At 42.3% G+C, this 17869-nt stretch overlaps 1 protein-coding gene across 3 annotated transcripts in view; it reads right to left on the bottom strand.

Annotated features, from left to right (window-relative positions):
* Positions 1-17869, bottom strand: part of dnah3 (dynein axonemal heavy chain 3) — a 147224-nt gene that overhangs the window by 39747 nt on the left and 89608 nt on the right. For all 3 annotated transcript variants that reach the window (XM_072268862.1, XM_072268863.1, XM_072268861.1), the window contains 7 exons: positions 17184-17313; positions 14978-15214; positions 14790-14890; positions 12032-12326; positions 10732-10911; positions 7779-7902; positions 2092-2248 (listed from right to left, as the gene is read on the bottom strand). In XM_072268862.1, the coding sequence (XP_072124963.1) occupies positions 2092-2248; positions 7779-7902; positions 10732-10911; positions 12032-12326; positions 14790-14890; positions 14978-15214; positions 17184-17313 (1224 nt within the window). The remainder of the gene's footprint in view (positions 1-2091; positions 2249-7778; positions 7903-10731; positions 10912-12031; positions 12327-14789; positions 14891-14977; positions 15215-17183; positions 17314-17869) is intronic.

Consider the following 17869-nt stretch of genomic DNA (forward strand, 5'->3'; position numbering starts at 1 on the left):
TAATTTCCACCTAAATGCAGTGGTACCTCATGACACTAATAGTCCTAACACCTTTCTTCTCCTTAGTTAAGAATCTGCCACACATACTAACCGGTCCAGTTGTTGGGTGTACTCTAGAGAGGGCCTATACATTCAGAAGGTGGCTTGCCAACATGCTTATATCCCTGGATCGTACTGAGTTTGGTTCTGTGGTTTACTTTGATTACAAAATTAGAACTGTAAAGGGAGTACGTGTCTGCACTGCCCATAGGAACAACTCTTGCCAATGCAACTGTTTTAAGGGTAAGTATCAACCTACTTACAATGACTGCATAATCCCCTACTTTGAAGCTGTTTATGGGGTAGGGGTGAAGTATGTTACTGTCATCAAGAGAAAAACTGTTGGGTAACAGTCCTGACGAAGGGTCTCAGCCCGAAACGTCGACTGTACCTCTTCCTAGAGATGCTCCCTGGCCTGCTGCGTTCACCAGCAACTTTTATGTGTGTTGTGGGTAACAGCCCATGCAATGTCTATACTACCAATGACCCACTGAATCCTGTTAATGATACCGACTGAGGATGTGGCCACTGGTTGCCAGGGGTACCCCTTCTATAATGGGACCTCCAAAGCCATGGAGGGGCTGTTGTTATTTGGCCTATGTAGTACCATAGATGGACCACCGGCCCACTCTCTCCCTGCATCCCACTGTGTGGGGCTGCTATCGAAGAACTACGTAGACTGAGTGTTTCTGGACTGTAGTGGACCTGCCAGTCTGGGTAGTGAAAGCTCTAACATGGACTCAGCATTGCTGGAGAAGCTGGTCAATAACACAACCTTAGCGCAACACTTCACGAGCCAGTCCATCAATGACATTACCGCAGAAATGCTGGCAATCTGCAATGTGGCCCTTCAGAATCAACAAGCACTAGACTTTCTATTTCTCTAAGAGAGGTGGTACTTGTGCCATTATCAACCAGGAGTGTTACAACGCACATCCCTGATATCAACTGTTGCTGATGAAAGTGTCACGGAGTTTCAGAAACTCTGCACTATTGACACTCAGTAAGATTTATGTTGGCTTCTACAGGACAAAGAGGAGGGAGTATGGGAATTGCATCAAGGCAAGGGTGAAAGACAATGCCCAGGCAGGACTGCTAGCCTGGGGAAGTTGTAGTCAAGTGAGACTTTCAGAGTGAGAAGGTGGGAGACACCTCTGCTTACTACAGACGAGATTCGCAGGGGTGATTCTGACATTATGTGCTCAAGCCAGACAAATGAGGCCTCCGTAGTGAGACTTTTTTTTAGAAAGGTCTTCCTAAAACATAGCGTCCCTTTACACAACAGGGGGTGCAGAAGACAGATGAGACAGAAATAAATGAAGGATGAGAAACACTCCCAACAACAAAGGGACAATGCCTTTACTAACTTCAAAATATCACTGGTTCTCAGCTTGAAGTTTCGGTCGACTTTTAACACCTCTATTGTGAATGGCAACTGATCTTGCAAGTAAGGAGTTTAAAGAAATACAATTTACCGAATGGTCAATATCCGTAAGCGATAAGCCAATTCTGTATAAAAATAGCAGTTTTCTGTCCTGGCTTCAGAACAGTGTGGGTGACTGGGGACATGCTGTTCTCTTTGTGCACAAATAAAATACAAAGAATGTTTGAGTTATAAGAGTGATGTGCTCTGGGCCCAGTTATTTTAGTTATTTTATTATCGATGAGGAAACGTGCACCTTCAGGCTCCGTGAGTGCAATCTTGTGTCAGAATTATCTAAAGACTTGAACATTTCTGACAAGAATTAATATAAAGTGTAACTTTGGTATTTAGAGCATTCACTAGATCAGTAATTTTGCAATGATGAAAGATTTGCCAGCTTTTCTTTAACATCAACTTCCAAATCTTCCAACCTGGCATCAAACAGTTACTTTCCCAAAAGTGTCATGGGAAAAAAGTTTGCAAAAACAAAACTTGCAAGATAATAATCCTCTCCATATGTAATTATAAAGATGGATTAAGTTTATTTCAAAAAGAACTTTCCTCACGTCCATTTCAAGAGGCATAACACAATTACTATTGAAGTTCTAGAGTAAACTTTTGTCACCCACCTTCAGATGTGTGCCTGGGCATAACAGCACTCCTCGAATCACCCGGGAGTAATCTCGCAAATTGAACACGTAATGGGACTTGGAAGGAGTTGGAAGAAAACTGCTTATTGCAGTCTTGTAAACTGCCATGGTGGCTTGCACCATGATCCTACCCAATCTATAATGTAAAAGAACTTAAGTTTAACGTTAAATTCATATTCCCAGCCAAAAATATAAATCACAAATTAACTTCCCAGGCAAACAACATGCATTTATATGGTATCTTTAACAACAAAGAGTCTCAAAAAACATCATAATATTAAGGTTAGGGTGACCATCCGCACCATCTTATTGCAGCTACCGTCGGGCAGGGGGTAAAAGAAACCTGAAGTCACACACCACCAAGTTCAAGAACAGCCATTTCCTTTCAACCATTCCATTTTGAACCAACCAGCAAAGCCCCCAACTACTACAGTTAGCAACACTACGACACCTTTGATCACATTGCACTAAAATAGACTAGTTTTTGTTTTCTCTCTTTGCATTCTCTCTTGTAAAAGAATGTCTAATTTGTGATTATCTTGTAAGAGCTGCTTATGACATGATGCTATGTACCTGTGATGCTACAGCAAGCAAGTTTTTCATTGCACCCGTGTGTGCAAGTACTTGTACTTTGACCTAAAATTGGGTCAAAAATTAATCTGAAAACTATCACTGAAGGGGATGATGGTGATCTCTGATAGCTTAAATGCACTAGATTATCAAAATTAATTTGACAGCAAGTCATTAATATTGGGCCAGATGACCAGAAAGTGGATCCAAGGAGAAGACTCTACAGACGAGGTTTAAGCCATGGACCAATACCATTAAGAAAGGGGTTTGTGGACTCCAGGCTGGGACCCCTGCTGTAAAGGGTTTCTTAAAGTAAGAAAGTGAGGTTGCTGGGAAAAGCTGTTTGTGGAGAGAGTTCCAGACCTTAGTACACAATAAAAAGTTTCCATTGGTAGAATAATCAAGTCTGGGCAGAATTGGAAGACTATAGACATCCTGCTGGAATATAATAATAGAAGCGATTTCAGATCATGAAAAGGGCCATAGCAATGAGAGATTTGAAAACAAAGGCGATGATCTTAAATCAGAGGCATTTCTTAGCCAAAAGCTAATACCTGCCAAATGCAAGAGCAATAACTGAGTTGATGACGGGTTGGACATGAAGTTGTCTAAAGCTCTGTTGCCCAAGTCTGAGGAGCACTGCATTAGAATAGCCAAAGGCATGGGTAATAAAGAGACAGAAGATTGTCTCTGCAGCAGATGGGTTGAGATGAGACAGCACGGATGACGCTACCAAGGTTCAAACTGGCAGTCTTCAAGATGGTGCAATGTGTGATTCAGACATTATCCCTAAGTTAGATATAATGTCAGAGATGTGAATGATCTAGTTCGGTTTCAGATTGATGCCAGGGAGTAGAAACAAAGTTTGTGATAGGGACCGAAGACAATAGCCTCACCCCCCAAATAATGACTTGAGAAAATATCTGCTTATATTCAACAAGCATTCTGGCGATGAAAGAATAAAGATTTGGAGAGGATGGGATCTAACAGCTTGGTGCTGCTACCAATCTCCAGTGACTTGAAAGAGTCAAATGGGAGCGGATAGGGACATGAGACAGGGAAATAAGATGGAGAAATGGGACTGATGGGATTACTCTGTTGAAAATCAGCATGGATCCAATACGCTTAATGTCCCCCAGCACTCAGTGGCCACTTTATTAGGTACATCAGCACACCTGCTCATTAATACAAATATCTAATCAGCTGTTCATGTGGCAGCAACTCAATGCATGCAGACGTGGTCAAGAGGATCAGGTGTTGTTCAGATCAAACATCAGAATGGGGAAGAGATGTGATCTAAGTGACTTTGACCATGGAATGACTGTTGGTACCAGACGGAGTGGTTTGAGGATCTCAGAAACTGCTGATCCCCTGGGACTTTTACACACAAGTCTCTAGAGTTTACAGAGAATGGTGCAAGAAACCAAAGGCATCCAGTGAGTGACAGCTCTGTGGGCAGAAACACCTTGTTAATGAGTGAAGTCAGAAAAGAATGGTCAGACTGGTTCAAGCTGACAGGAAGGTGACAGTAACATAAATAACCAGGCATTACAACAGTGATGTGCAGAAGAACATCTCTGAATGCACAACACATCAAACCTTGAACTGGATGGGCTACAGCAGCAGAAGACCACAAGCATACCTCCTGTACCTAATAAAGTGGCCACTGAGTGCACAAAGACTAACTATATCATCTTTCAAGTCCTTTTCAGGACATCCCAAATCCCTTAACGGAAATTAAATACTGAAAAAAAATTAAAGAAGTATTGAGTTCTCCAAACTTAATCGGTAGCCATGGACACCAGCTATGCCTGCCTTTTTGTTGGCTATGTGAAATAGTCTACGTTCCAAGCCTTTTCTGATAACACTCCCCAACTGTTCCTGTGCTAAATTGACAACTGCATTGGTGCTGGTTCATGCACCCATGCTGAGTTCCTCAATTTCATCAATCTTGCCTCCAACTTCCACCCTGCCCTTAAATTCACTTGGTCCATTCCTGACACCCCTCTCCCCTTTCTCAATCTACTGATATCTTTTATAAACCTTGGCTATCTTGACTAGACCTCTTCCCATCCTGCATCTTGTAAAAATGCTATTCCCTTTTCTGAGATCCTTTGTATTTGCCGCATCTGTTCCCAGGGTGAGGCTTATCAGAGATGTCCTCCTTCTTCAAGGAGTGGGGTTTCTCTTCTTCCACCATTGATTCTGCCCTCACTTGCTGCTCCTTCATGGACATCTGCGCTCACCCCATCTTTCTGTCACCTTAACAGGGACAGGGTTCCTCTTGTCTTCATCTACCACCCCATGAACCTCTGCATCCAACAATTCATTCTCCACACCTTCTGCCACTGTCAAAGGGGCTCTATCACCAAACACATCTTTATTTCATTCCCCCCCACCCCATGAATGCCTTCCACAGATTCCCTTGTCCATTCATCCCTCTGCACTTATCTCCCTCCGACACTTAATCCTGCAAATGGCAGAAGTATTACACCAGCCCATTCACCTTTTCCCTCACCTCCATTCAGAGCCCCAAACAGTCCTTCCAGTCATCTATTCTATCCAGAGCTCCCTGTGCAGCCTCCTCGACATTGGTGAGATCTGATGAAGACTACTTTGCCGAGCACCTCAGCTTGATCCACAAAAGGCTAAATTTCCCAGTGACCAACCACTTTAATTCCTATCCCCATTCCCCTTCTAACATGTCAGACCCATGGCCCCCTCTTCTGCCATGATGAGGTCACTCTCAGTTTGGAGGAGCAACACCTCATATTCCAGCTAAGTAGCCTCCAACCTGATGGCATGAACATCAATTTCTCCAACTTCCAGTAGTTTTCCCCTCTCCCTTCTTCATTTAAGACCAAAAGACCATTTCCCCACTTTGGCCTCTAACCTCCCCTCCTCAGCTGCCTATCACGTCTCCCTGGTATCCTCCCTCCTTCCCTTTCTCCCATGATTCACTCTCCTCTCCGATCAGATTCCTTCCTCTCCTGCCCTCTGCCTTTTCCACTTATCACCTCCCATCTTCTTACTTCATCCCCCTCTCCCTCCACTTCCTACTTGGCTTCACCTGTCACATTCTAGCATCTCCTTCCTCTCCCTCCTCCACCTTCTTACTCTTCCCTCTTCCTTTCCAGTCCCGATGAAGGGTCTCAGCCCAAAATGTCGACTGTTCATTTATTTCTATGGATACTACTTGACCAGCTGAGTTCTGCCAGCATTTTGTGTGTGCTGCTGTTAAAAAGCAGTTACTACTGCGATGAAAAAAATGGCACCAATGTTTGCACAACAAACGCCCACAAACAGCAAAAAGACAGTGACCCACTCATGTTGGTTGATGGGGAGATGTCAGGGACTGTGCTAATCCAAGTCATCTTCTGCAGAAGTGAAATTTTTTTTCTTTCTGTCTGTGGAAAGTGGAAATGTTCTTGGCTTAACACTGCGTGGCATGTGGCACCTCCAGTAATGGTAACACTTGCTCATACTTCAATGAAATATCAGTCCGATGTTTTTGTGCTCAGATCTCTAGGTTAGGTCTTGAACCTGGAACCTTCTAAATTAGAGGTGACAGTGCTACTGAGCAAGTAGAGCTGCTAACTATACAGTGTATGGTCAACAGAAGTAGAGGTGGTATTCCACAGCAGCCGCATTGTATATTCAGGGGCCATTAGCAAGGAGGAGCACATTGCAAAAGAGTAAGAGAGGTGAAGGAGATATGGGGCATAAATGGGAACAAGGATGCCTCATGATGCATTGGCTATAGATGAAGACCAAGAAAGGAGCTAAGTGAAAATGTTTCCATTCAGCTGTATGTAAACAGTAAAACTGTGCTGTTAACACATCAGAAGTTGTAGATGGGGCTGAATAGAATGAAGAAGCACACAGTAGATTGCCATTGTCTCATAGGATTCCATAAATTACCTTGAAATTAAACATTCCAAGTGATTATGGTGTGGAAATACATCTGTAACCCTGCTGTCTTTATGAAGTTACAACTTTTTGCAAGCTGTAATGTGACAAAATTGAACCCCTGTGATTCCAGAGTCCTTTGCTGGTTCGGATGGTGGCTTATAAGGAGGGTGTGTGATTTATAGCAGAAGGTATGTTTATGGCAGAGAGTGTTTAGACACAAGAGAAAAACAGGATATAGCAGCTGTGTTTGGGGGTGGGGGAGAAGCCTCAAAAGACAAATGAACTGATTAAAGACAAACATGATGGATACAGATAAGGGAGGAATGTAATTATGGGATGGAACAACTGCAAAGTTGATGAATTACTGGACTCTAAACATATTTTGTTTTTGTTTTGAACTGTAAGATTGAAGCTACCTACCAACGACTTAATGTATGGAGGTAGACTTTCCCTTGCAAGTAATAAATGTGCTAATAATTTGATCCACTCTGAGCTTGTTGTAGTTTGTTACTGTATATTAGAGGACCTAGCTGAACAGTACAGCTGATAGGGGGATTGGAGGAATTAAAACAAGTAATTCTGGCGAAAATGAGCAGGCATTTCATGACTTTGGAGGAGAAAGAAAATACTGGACATGAAATGAGGAGTGAAGGTGAGGAATATGAATGGCAGTTTGAAGGTTATAGTAAATGAAGAAAAAGAATCATATGAACTATCATAGGAGTCTGGAGAGATAGGTGAGTGATCAGTAGATTAATGTCAGTGACATGGGAACAGGAGATACAGCACAGGGCCAAAATGGGCTCAGCTTGCGGTGATATATGAAAGAAAGAAGAATAATGCAAATGTAGAACAAGACCTAGCTTAACAGCAATTTGATAGAATTGGCTAGGAGAAAGGAGAGATGAGTGATGGTGTGAGTGGGTGGTGATGGGGAGAGTGGTGACAACAGGTATGCCTGCAAAAGGCACAATTAAATGTTTCGGCATGAGATAGGCTGTGGCAGGAGGAAATCTAGACAATGTAACAGAAATCTAAGGACATGATTATTGTGATGCAGGACATGGGTTGAAGGCAGTAACAAGGGATAATAATGTGGGCTGTGACCAGGTGTAGATTATTTATCATCAATCCACATATGAAAATTTCATCATTTAGTTACATTGATTTTGGTTGATCCTTACCGCAGAAACGTGCTTTCAAATCCTTTTGAAAAATGCCAGTCCGAAATTGAAGTAAAAATTTTCATCATGGTATCATCATCAAAGGAATCAATGGATAGTATATTCAAATGACGAGTGAATCGTCCTGTCATTAAACACATGAGTGATTTGAAATCATCCAGAGCTTAGCCAAACAGAAATGAAAGTTTGAAAATAAAAATACTTCTGATGCTGAAAATATGAAAAACAAAATAAAATTCTAGAAACACTCAACAGGTCACAATGGAGGAAATGGAACAGTCCACATGTCATGTCAGTGACCTTTTTTCCGAACTGTTCCTGTGGGTGCAGCCTAAGTGCTGAGTGTTCACAGTATTGTCCATTTTTACAGCAACTGAGACTTTATATGTGTAGATTCATAGTTACACAGCACAGAAACAGACCCTTCGGCCCAGCTAGTCCATGCTGACCAGGAAGCCTATCTCAGGTCTGCATTTTGCCCAAATCACTGTAAACCAGGGGTTCCCAACCTGGGGTCTGTGGACCCCTTGGTTAATGATAAGGAACCATGGCATAAAAAAGGTTGGGAACCCCTGCTCTAAACATTTCCTATCCACGTACCAGTCCATTTGCCTCTACCGTTCCCTCCAGCAACTTGTTCCATTTACCCGCTACCCTCCAAGTTAAAAACAGCTCACATTAAATCTCTGATGTCTATCTTTAGATTCCTCTACCCAGGGAAAAACACCACGACTATCTAGCTAATCTATTCCCATCACAATTCTATAACTAGCTATGAGGCCACAGCTCAGCGTCCTTTGCTCCAGGAATAGCAGCACCAGACGATATAGTTCAGATCATCCAGTCCTGGCAACATCTTTGTGAATCTTTTCTGCACTTCCTCTAACTTGGTAACATCCTTCTGGTTGTCAACTGTGTGGCAACTGGTACTATGGACAATTCGCCAAGTGTCATCTGACCACACAAGTAGTTGCAATTTATATAAAGATATTTTTAAAAAAATTTTATTGGTGGAAATTTCTGCATTTCATGAACAATACCTTGATGGTTTTCCATAATTTACATCCTAATAGAACAATGAATATGAAACAGCTCAGGAAGAAGCCCTTTGGCTCACAATATTGTGCCAAACTAATTAAACCTCTAACTAAACTAATCCCATCTGCCTACTCAATGTCTGTATCCTTCCATTTTCTGCACATTAATGTACCTGTCTAAGAGCCTTTTAAATACCTCTATCATACTTCCCTCCGCTGTCATCACATTCCAAAGACCCATCAGTCTGTGTTTAAAAAAACCCTGTCCCGCACATCTCCTTTGAACTCACTTTGAACGTTTAGATAGGCACATGAATATAAGGGAAGGTGAAGGAATAAGGACATTATGTATGTAGGAGGGAATCGTTATTGTTTTTTTAATTTACTTTTTGGCTGGTTCAACACAACATTGTGGGCTGACGTGCCTATTCCTGTTCCTGTGCTGTACTGTTCTGTGTCCTATCTACTCCTTACCTTCAATGCATGCCCTCTAGCATTAGACATACTAACCCTGCAAAAAGAAACTGGCTACCTATCTATGCCTCTCATCATCTTGCAAACCTCCCCTCACTCCACTACTCCAGAAAAAACAACTCCAGTTTGTCCAACCTCCCCTTCTAGCTTACATCCTCTAAACCAGACAGCATCCTGGTAAACCTCTTCTGTACCAATTCCCAAGCTTGGACACAAGGCTATAACACTACATGCTATGATATTACAAGCTCCCTTGTGTTTCATTGCGTGGGCCCATTTGTTTGATCCTTTTCACTAACTGGTTTAAAATGTTCATTTAAAGTAAAACTATCAGAGGACAGTCAGACTAAAATCAATATATTGGATTTCAGAGAGAGCATCTGAAACGATTTTTCTGGAGACCTGAGGGATTGCCTGACATTTCTGTGATTATTCTGTTCACTGCTGTTGTAATAGTTATCTAACTATGAATTTAGCAGGGGCTCGTTTGAAAACGTTTTCCATGCCAGGAAACTGGATAATGAATAGTGGCAGTGGATAATGCCATTTTACCTGAAGGTTGATTGTTGATTATATCTGTTTTAAATAAAACAGCACAGATAGAAAAGGAGCCCAGTGTTTCATGGAAATACCATAAGAAAAGGACAAATGATTAGGCTCTGTCCTGGGATGTAGGAATGAATGCAGAGACCATATAGTTTAATTTACATTATTCGAGCTAACAGAGGAAGGGGCAGGATCATGCCATCATATCTTTGTGATAAGGAAGGAAACATGAGCAGCTGGGGAAGGGGTGGGGATGAAGGAAACTCATCCAAATTCCACACAGATATCACCAGAGATCAATATTCAACCCACGTCATGGAGCTATAAGGCAGCGCCGCTGCCTGCTACATCATTCTGTGATCTCATAAGAACATAAGAACTTGCAGCAGGAATAGGTCATCTGGCCCGTCGAGCTTGCTCCGCCATTCAATAAGATCATGGCTGATCTGACCATGGACTCATCTCCACCTACCTGCCTTTTCCCCATAATCCTTAATTCCCCTACTATGCAAACATCTATCCAACCTTGTCTCAAACATATTTACTGAGGTAACCTCCACTGCATCATTGGGCAGAGAATCCCACAGATTTCTAGTCTCACCTACCAGTGGAAACAACTTTCCTGCCTCGGTCTTACCTATCCCTTTCATAATTCTATATATTTTTATAGGATCTCCTCTCTTGTAGCTAATGGACATAGAGAAAATTTTACTATGTAAAATGTAAATTTTAGATGAGCAAGTAACAGTGCACTTGAAATGAGAGCCATGTGTAAAGGAAAATAATTTGAATTGACAGTATAAAAATATGTTACTATGACATCAGAACACATTCAAGGCCTTGATGCCATTTGCCAGGTCCTACCGATGTGGGAAGCGCGCGAGCAGTTTTCTTACCAGTTATGTCGTTCCTTCCTCCTCCTGGAGGACCCATCGCCGAAATAAACAATACATTTGTAATGAAGAGTTTTGATGTATCTTTCCTGTCGTACCAATGACCATGATCAATCCATTGTCGAAGCAGCTCAATAGGTGGCTGGGCGCCATAAATTTCCTTTGCAGGCATGTTAAGATCATCTAGAATCAACAAATGGAATACTCGATCAGGATTTTCTCTTCACAAGTAAAAGAGAGCACCACTCAGAAAACCCCAATGCAATTAGCAAACTCTCGTCCCCCAGCTCCGACCCTTGATAGTTTTCCATGGTCACTGCTCTTGGGTATGACCTCCGTTGTCTGTGTGAGACCCTGCAATTTCAATTCCAAATCAGACCTAAGGTCTCGAATCTGATTCATAGGCAAACCCTTGACTCCTCTACTGCCATGATGAGGCCACACTCAGGTTGGAGGAGCAACATGTTATATTCCATCTGGGTAGCTTCTAACCTGATGACATGAATATTGATTTCTCCAACTGTCGGTAATTGCCCCCCCTTCACCATTCCTCATTCCTATTTCCCTCTCTCACCTTATCTCCTTATCTGCCCATCACCTTCCCTTTTTTCCGTGACATTCTGTCCTCTCCTATCAAATTCTCCCTTTTTCAGCCCTTTATCTCTTTCATAAATCAACTTCCCAGCCCTTCACTTCAGCCCCGTTTCCCCCCCCCCCAGTTTCACCTATCACCTCCCACCCTGTATTTCTTCCTCCCCTACCCCCACCATCTTAGTCTGATGCCTTTCCCCTTCCTTTCCAGTCATGGTGAAGGGTCTCGGCCAGAAACGTCGACTGTTTACTCTTTTCCATAGATGCTGTCTGACTTGTTGAGTTCCTCCAACATTTTGTGTGTGCTCCTTGACTGCAAGTTGTCTGCACCCTGCCAAGCCAGAACACTGGTCAACCTTTTGAATGCCTGAACTATATGTGCCATCGTGATGACAATCTGCCAACGAAACCTGAGGCACTGTATCAGAAGTGGCAAATCCCACTATTCTGGTTCATGCGAATGTCAAGAAATGAATATCAATGCCTTGCTAGACTATTTCATTGAAGGAAGTAAGCAAATCTTGCATTTCCAAAGTTGTTGCCACATGTGGTACAAATACCAAGCACAATGGATGTGGCAATTTAGAATTACTCTATATATGAAAGATATAACAAGTAAATCTTTAAGCATTTTTAAACAGAATGAGTTAAGTCCTATATTAAAAAGAGATTTCTAACATATCAAAAAGTAATTACATATTGGATCCCTTACCTACAAAAACAATGGACTCTTTCCCCACTGGTGGACCATAAACCCCCTTCTTCCGCCTGTCCAGTTTGGACATTATAATATCTTGGGTTTGATTGGCTGTGGTTCTGGCAGAGAAGCTGATGCAGTTGGGAATGTAAAGCTCTCTGGGCAGCTGCACAAGGAAGCTGTTAGTAATTGCAGATTTGCCTGTGCCAGTGGGACCCAACAGCAGCAATGGTACTTTGTGTGATATAAAAACATCCAAGAAAAAGATCTGCCGAGCAGTTTCCATGGTAGGGATAATCAGATCTGAAACCTGTAAATCAATATACATTTGAAGAATTAAAAAAACAATGCTATGCATATATTTTAGAAGGCAGGACATTATAGTGTTCAGATTTTTGTTTGTGTCCCAAAACAATAATCTTTTATTACAATGTCTTATCGCTGGGTACATTGTATACCTAGAGGATCAAAGCTACTGGACAATACAAGGGCTGATGTTTCCACGGCAAGGGGACAAGGAAATGATAAACGGCCAGGGCTTTCTCCTGCTTAGAATACAGGATTGTACCCCAAACTTAAATACATTTTCCAAAAAAAATTCAAGACTAAGTCACTATTTCCTTTTTAAACAGAGACCTTAAGAAAATTTCTGAAAGGTTTAGAATGCTGAACCATTCAGGGTTAGCTACAGGTAGAATTCGTGAGTGCAAGATGGATAAATATTTTATCTTAATATTAGATCAAAAGAAAGGTCTAAATATTAATGGCAAAAATAAATAAGCCATTTATGAGAAATTCTGCAGACCCAAAGCAACATACACAAAATGCTGGAGGAACTCAGCAGGTCAGACAGCATCTACGGAAATGAATAAACAGTGGATGTTTCAAGCCGAGACCCTTTTTCAGGGGTTCAAAGGTTCGAGGTCCTTTTATTATCAAAATATGTATCTATATACAACTCTGAGATTCTCCTTCTCCAGATAGCCACAAAACAATGAAAGTCATTCAGAGAGAAACATCAACCACCACCCGCACAAAAAAGAACAGTGTCCCAATCATCAACCTCCAAACCCCCCACCTCCTGCATAAAACAGAACAAGAACACCGACCCCCAAAACCCCCTCCCCTACACAAAAGGCAACAAGAACATCAACCCCCAAAAACTCGCTCACCTTGCACAGCAAAATGGAAAAGGAACAGGCGAAAAACAAAGAATATAAAAGCCATAAGTCAGAAAAGTCCACAGTCCATAAACACAATAGCCCTAAGGTTCAAAGGTTCATTTTATTGTCAAAGCATGAATGTACAATACAACTCTTGATATTCATCTTCTCAAGATAGCCATGAAATACGGAAAAACCATGGGAGTTGTTGAAACAAAAACTCGCAAACCCCAAAGTCCCGCACCCTCTCCCCCGCAGAAAAAACAACAATAGCAACAAATTCCCAACCCCCTCAGGGAAAAAACAGTGACAATAACAATGCCTGACACCTTCACTCACAAAAAAGAACGATGACAATAGAATCAAAATCCCCAACCACCTACTCATAAAAAAAATTAACAGATCACCACCCTCCAATCGGCCACAAGAAAAACAATGAAAAACTAAAGGACAGTCCGATAATCACATAAATCTCAGAATATCGAAATCTGTCAGCACATGAGGAGAGTGGTTGCATGAGCTCAGTTCTTCCACAAAGGGTGAGTGCCACGCCGAGTCCGAACGCTGCCAACCCGGCTGCTGACTGTCATCGCCCCCGTTGACAGCCATTGCTGACTCCCTCCGCATTTACCTCGATGCTTCAATCTTCCTCGCCACAGCGAGATGGAGTCGTTCATAGCCCCGTGCCCTGTCTCTGGTCTCTTCTACGAGTCAGCTCGTGTTCTCAGTCCTTTTTGGGTGCCTGTCTCTGTCCACAAGGCTGCTCTTCGTACACAGAATACTGGATCATTCCATCGAACTCCAAACTGCATGTCACAGGATTCAATCCATACATGCAGAACCACGGTAACATCCTCCAACATCACTGACATCATCGAAAGAGAGGGACACCACGCGAATGCAGCAGACAGGCCTACAAGCCTGCCACATCGAGGCACTCACAGGCCACTCACAGACTCCTCCTCCAGCAGTGATCAAAAGGCAGGCAGTCAGCACTGAATTCTCACTCGCTTTCCACAATCGCCTCGATGTTTCAATCTTCCTCAACGCTTTAATCAACGAAATAGAATCAAACATCGGCTCGTGCCCCATCTCTAAGCTTCCTCACATTGAGGCAGTCCAAGTACACGTCCGCTTCCCAGAACCTACTCTGAGCCAGCAAAGTGCTGGATCACTCAATCGCTCTCCAAACTGTAATCTGCAGGCTCTAACAGTTCCAGAAACACATTTACAATGAAAAACAGACATAGAAGAAGTGAAGCAGACATTTTTATGGAAGATGTCGACCGAGGAAGTGTTGTATGCTGACGCCATCTTGACTGGAAGATCTTGACTCAAGTCCTGAAAAAGGGTCGCAGCCTGAAATATTGACTGTTTATTCATTTCCACAGATGCTGCCTGACCTGCTGAGTTGCTCCAGCATTTTGTGTGTGTTGATTTTCATTTGATATTTGGTAATGGGGGAGAGAGCTTTGCTAGTACATCTCGGAAAGCAAGAGACCACACATTCATGGAAACAAATATCAAATATTATACTGATCTCAGCCTAGGAAGAGCACGACAATTAAACACAAGTAACAGAGACAGAAACTCCTGCTACAAAGTCAAACCTTGGCTCCAGCAGGAATTTCTTTTTCTTTGGTGATATAATCAGTCCATAGATGCCACTGTCCACTCCCAGCCTTTTTGAAGTAGTAATCATAGACAGTTCCTGCACCAAGATGAGAATAATGTGGATTAATTGCATTAATTATAGCTCTTGTAATACCTTTAAGCTTTGATTTGGTTCAAGTCTAACCTCTTTCAGGAAAGATGTTGTTTTTTGTCAGTTTGACACTCTTGGGCCGAGGATTATTGTCATCCATTCCCAATATCAAATTCCGGAAGAAAGCGTCAAATTTCTTCCGGCTTTCCCCGCTGATGGTGGCACCGACGGTCCACACGGTAGCAAAGAGGAATAGACCTTGCAGCCAGAGGGTGATTTGCTGACTCGACATTTCTTCGCTATCCTCCTGTCCCGAATGAGCTATTTCACCTAGAGATTAGAAGAAGACAGACTCATAGTTAGCAACATCCATCACTGAAGCTGGAACTGGCTGAATCACAAACACAATGAAAGACAAAAAATCCTCCTTAAATTTAGTGGAGGTGACTTCTTGTCTTAGGTCTCCTCAGGATCCTAACTGGTAGCTAGATAGTCATTATTTAGGTTCCTTGTGCACAGCTTTTGTCAGCATTATATCGAATAAAGGGCACAGAAATATCATACAACTCAGCTAGTCCAGGCCATGCTAATGCTCCAGTTCAGCCTTCTCTCGTACTTCCTCATCTAAATAACATAGCGTCACCCTTGATTCCCTTCTCCTTTGCATGCTTTCCTGCCTCCCTACATAAAACTGATTATATATAATATAATACTGACAATAATATTTATATAACACTATAACAACTATAACACTGGCCCCACTAAATATTATAATACACTGTAACACTTAGACTACTGCTCCACACTCATGAATCTGTGGCTAGGCACACCTCAAGCATCATCTACATATTCGCCAATGACTCCACTGTTGACAGCATCTCAGAGGGCGACAAGGAGTCTCGTACAGGAGTGAGACAGATCAGCTGGTTAAGTGGTGCCACAGCAACAACCTTGCACTCAACATCAGCAAGGTTAAGGATTTGGTTGTAGATTTCAGGCAGAGGAAGATAGGAGGGTACACACCAATCTTCGTTGAGAGGTCAGTGGTGGAAAGGGGGGTAGGTGGGGCATCAAAATCTCAGAGGATCTGTCCTGCCCTAACATAATCCAGGTGGCACGTCAGTGTCTATAATCCATCGGGCATTTGGGGAGACTTATAGACTCCATCAAATTTCTACAGATGTACTGACTGGTTGAGGCTCCAATGCATCACTAGATGGGGCTATAGAGGCTCCAATGCATCGCCAGATGGAGGTATAGAGGCTCCAATGCATAGCATCAAAAGAGGATGCAAGACCAGCCAGCTCCAACACGGGCACAAGCCTCCCCACCTCTACGAAAGACAGTGCCCCAAGAAGGTGGCTTCAATCATGAAAGACCCTCACCACCCAGAAAATCCCCTCTTCCCATACTATCACCAGTGAGAAGATAGAGCAGCACGAAGACCCAGGCTCAGTGTTTCAGGAATAGCCTCTTCCACTCTGCCATCAAATTTCTGATGATCTATGAACACTACCTCCTTATCTTGTTCACCATTTATTTAATATAACACAGTAATTTTTATGTCTTGCTCTGTATTGCTGCCACAAAACAAATTTCATGACATATATCAGTGATAATAAACCTGATTCTAATCAATTAGTGAACACATTTTAGATACTTTTCTAGCAGTTCAATTGCAAAGAGTTCTTCACAACTGAAAACTGGTTTCCTGGAGTGGAATGTGATAAAAGTTATTTCATGTCATGGGTATTTAACCAGGTATCAATCACACTTGCAACCCCGATGTGATTTCTACATCAGGGTGCCCAGGCAGTATATCCATTCTCATCTGTGCCCAAGGCTTGAGTCTTAGGTCAATGTGCAAAAACATTACAGGCTGTTGGTATACTCATGTGCAGGTGTCCCCTAGATTCTTTAAAAAATATAATCTTTACTCATGTTTCTGAAATCCAGTAATTTGTTAGGTTTTGTTAAAGAGTTCTGAACAACTGATCTCTTTGCATCTCGCTAGGGTTATACTTTAGCACAATTACTAAAATATTGTGGCCTACACTGCCAAAATATTAATCGGACAGATAGAAAATAGAACAGTACAGCATAATTCAAGCCCTTGGGCCAATGATGTTGTACCAACCCTTTAACCTACTCTGAGATCTATCTAAACCTTCTCTCCCACATAACCTTCCATTTTTCTTTCATCCATCTGCCCAAGAGTCTCTTAACTGTCTCTACTTCAGATAGCTGAAAGAAACCAGTTGTAGAAAAGCAATAGGAATCAGACAAACTAATCACTTACCCAATAAACAAGTATAGAGCCTCATCATACTGCTAGCCAGGTGCATCGGAGAGGTCTGCACGAAAAACTTGCAATGCAGCCGGGTAAAATCCAAACTTGGTTGTATCAGCCAGTGGAACATGTCATTGATCTAAAAACAAAGCAAGTCAGATGACTACCTGAATAATTTTATTATGATTTAGAGAATCATCAAATCATTCTCCAATGACCTAGCAAATTTTCCCGAGAAGATCAGTAAATACTTGATTTCACAGTGCACAAAACTTTGATTATGCCATATCTGGTCACTGCATTACAGGCAGGATGTGGACACCTTGGAGAGGATGCAGAAGAGGTTCACTAGGATGTTGCTTTGTTTAGAGAGTATTTTAATAAAGAGAGGTTGGACAAACCTGGATTGTTTTAAGACCATACGATATAGGAACAGAAGTGGTCCATCGAGTCTGCTCGGCCATTCAGTCATGGCTGATCCAATTCTTCCTGTCATCCCCACTCCCCTGCCTTCTCCCCAAACCCTTTGATGCCCTGGCTAATGAAGAACCTATCCATCTCTGCCTTAAATGCATCCAATGACTTGGCCTCCACAGCTACTTGTGGCAACAAATTCCACAGATTTACTATCCTCTGACTAAAGTAATTTCTCTGCATCTCTCCTCTAAATGGACGTCCTTCAATTCTGAAGTCGT

This window comes from Mobula birostris, chromosome 9 (assembly GCF_030028105.1).
Source record: "Mobula birostris isolate sMobBir1 chromosome 9, sMobBir1.hap1, whole genome shotgun sequence".
Taxonomy (NCBI): Eukaryota; Metazoa; Chordata; class Chondrichthyes; order Myliobatiformes; family Myliobatidae; genus Mobula; species Mobula birostris.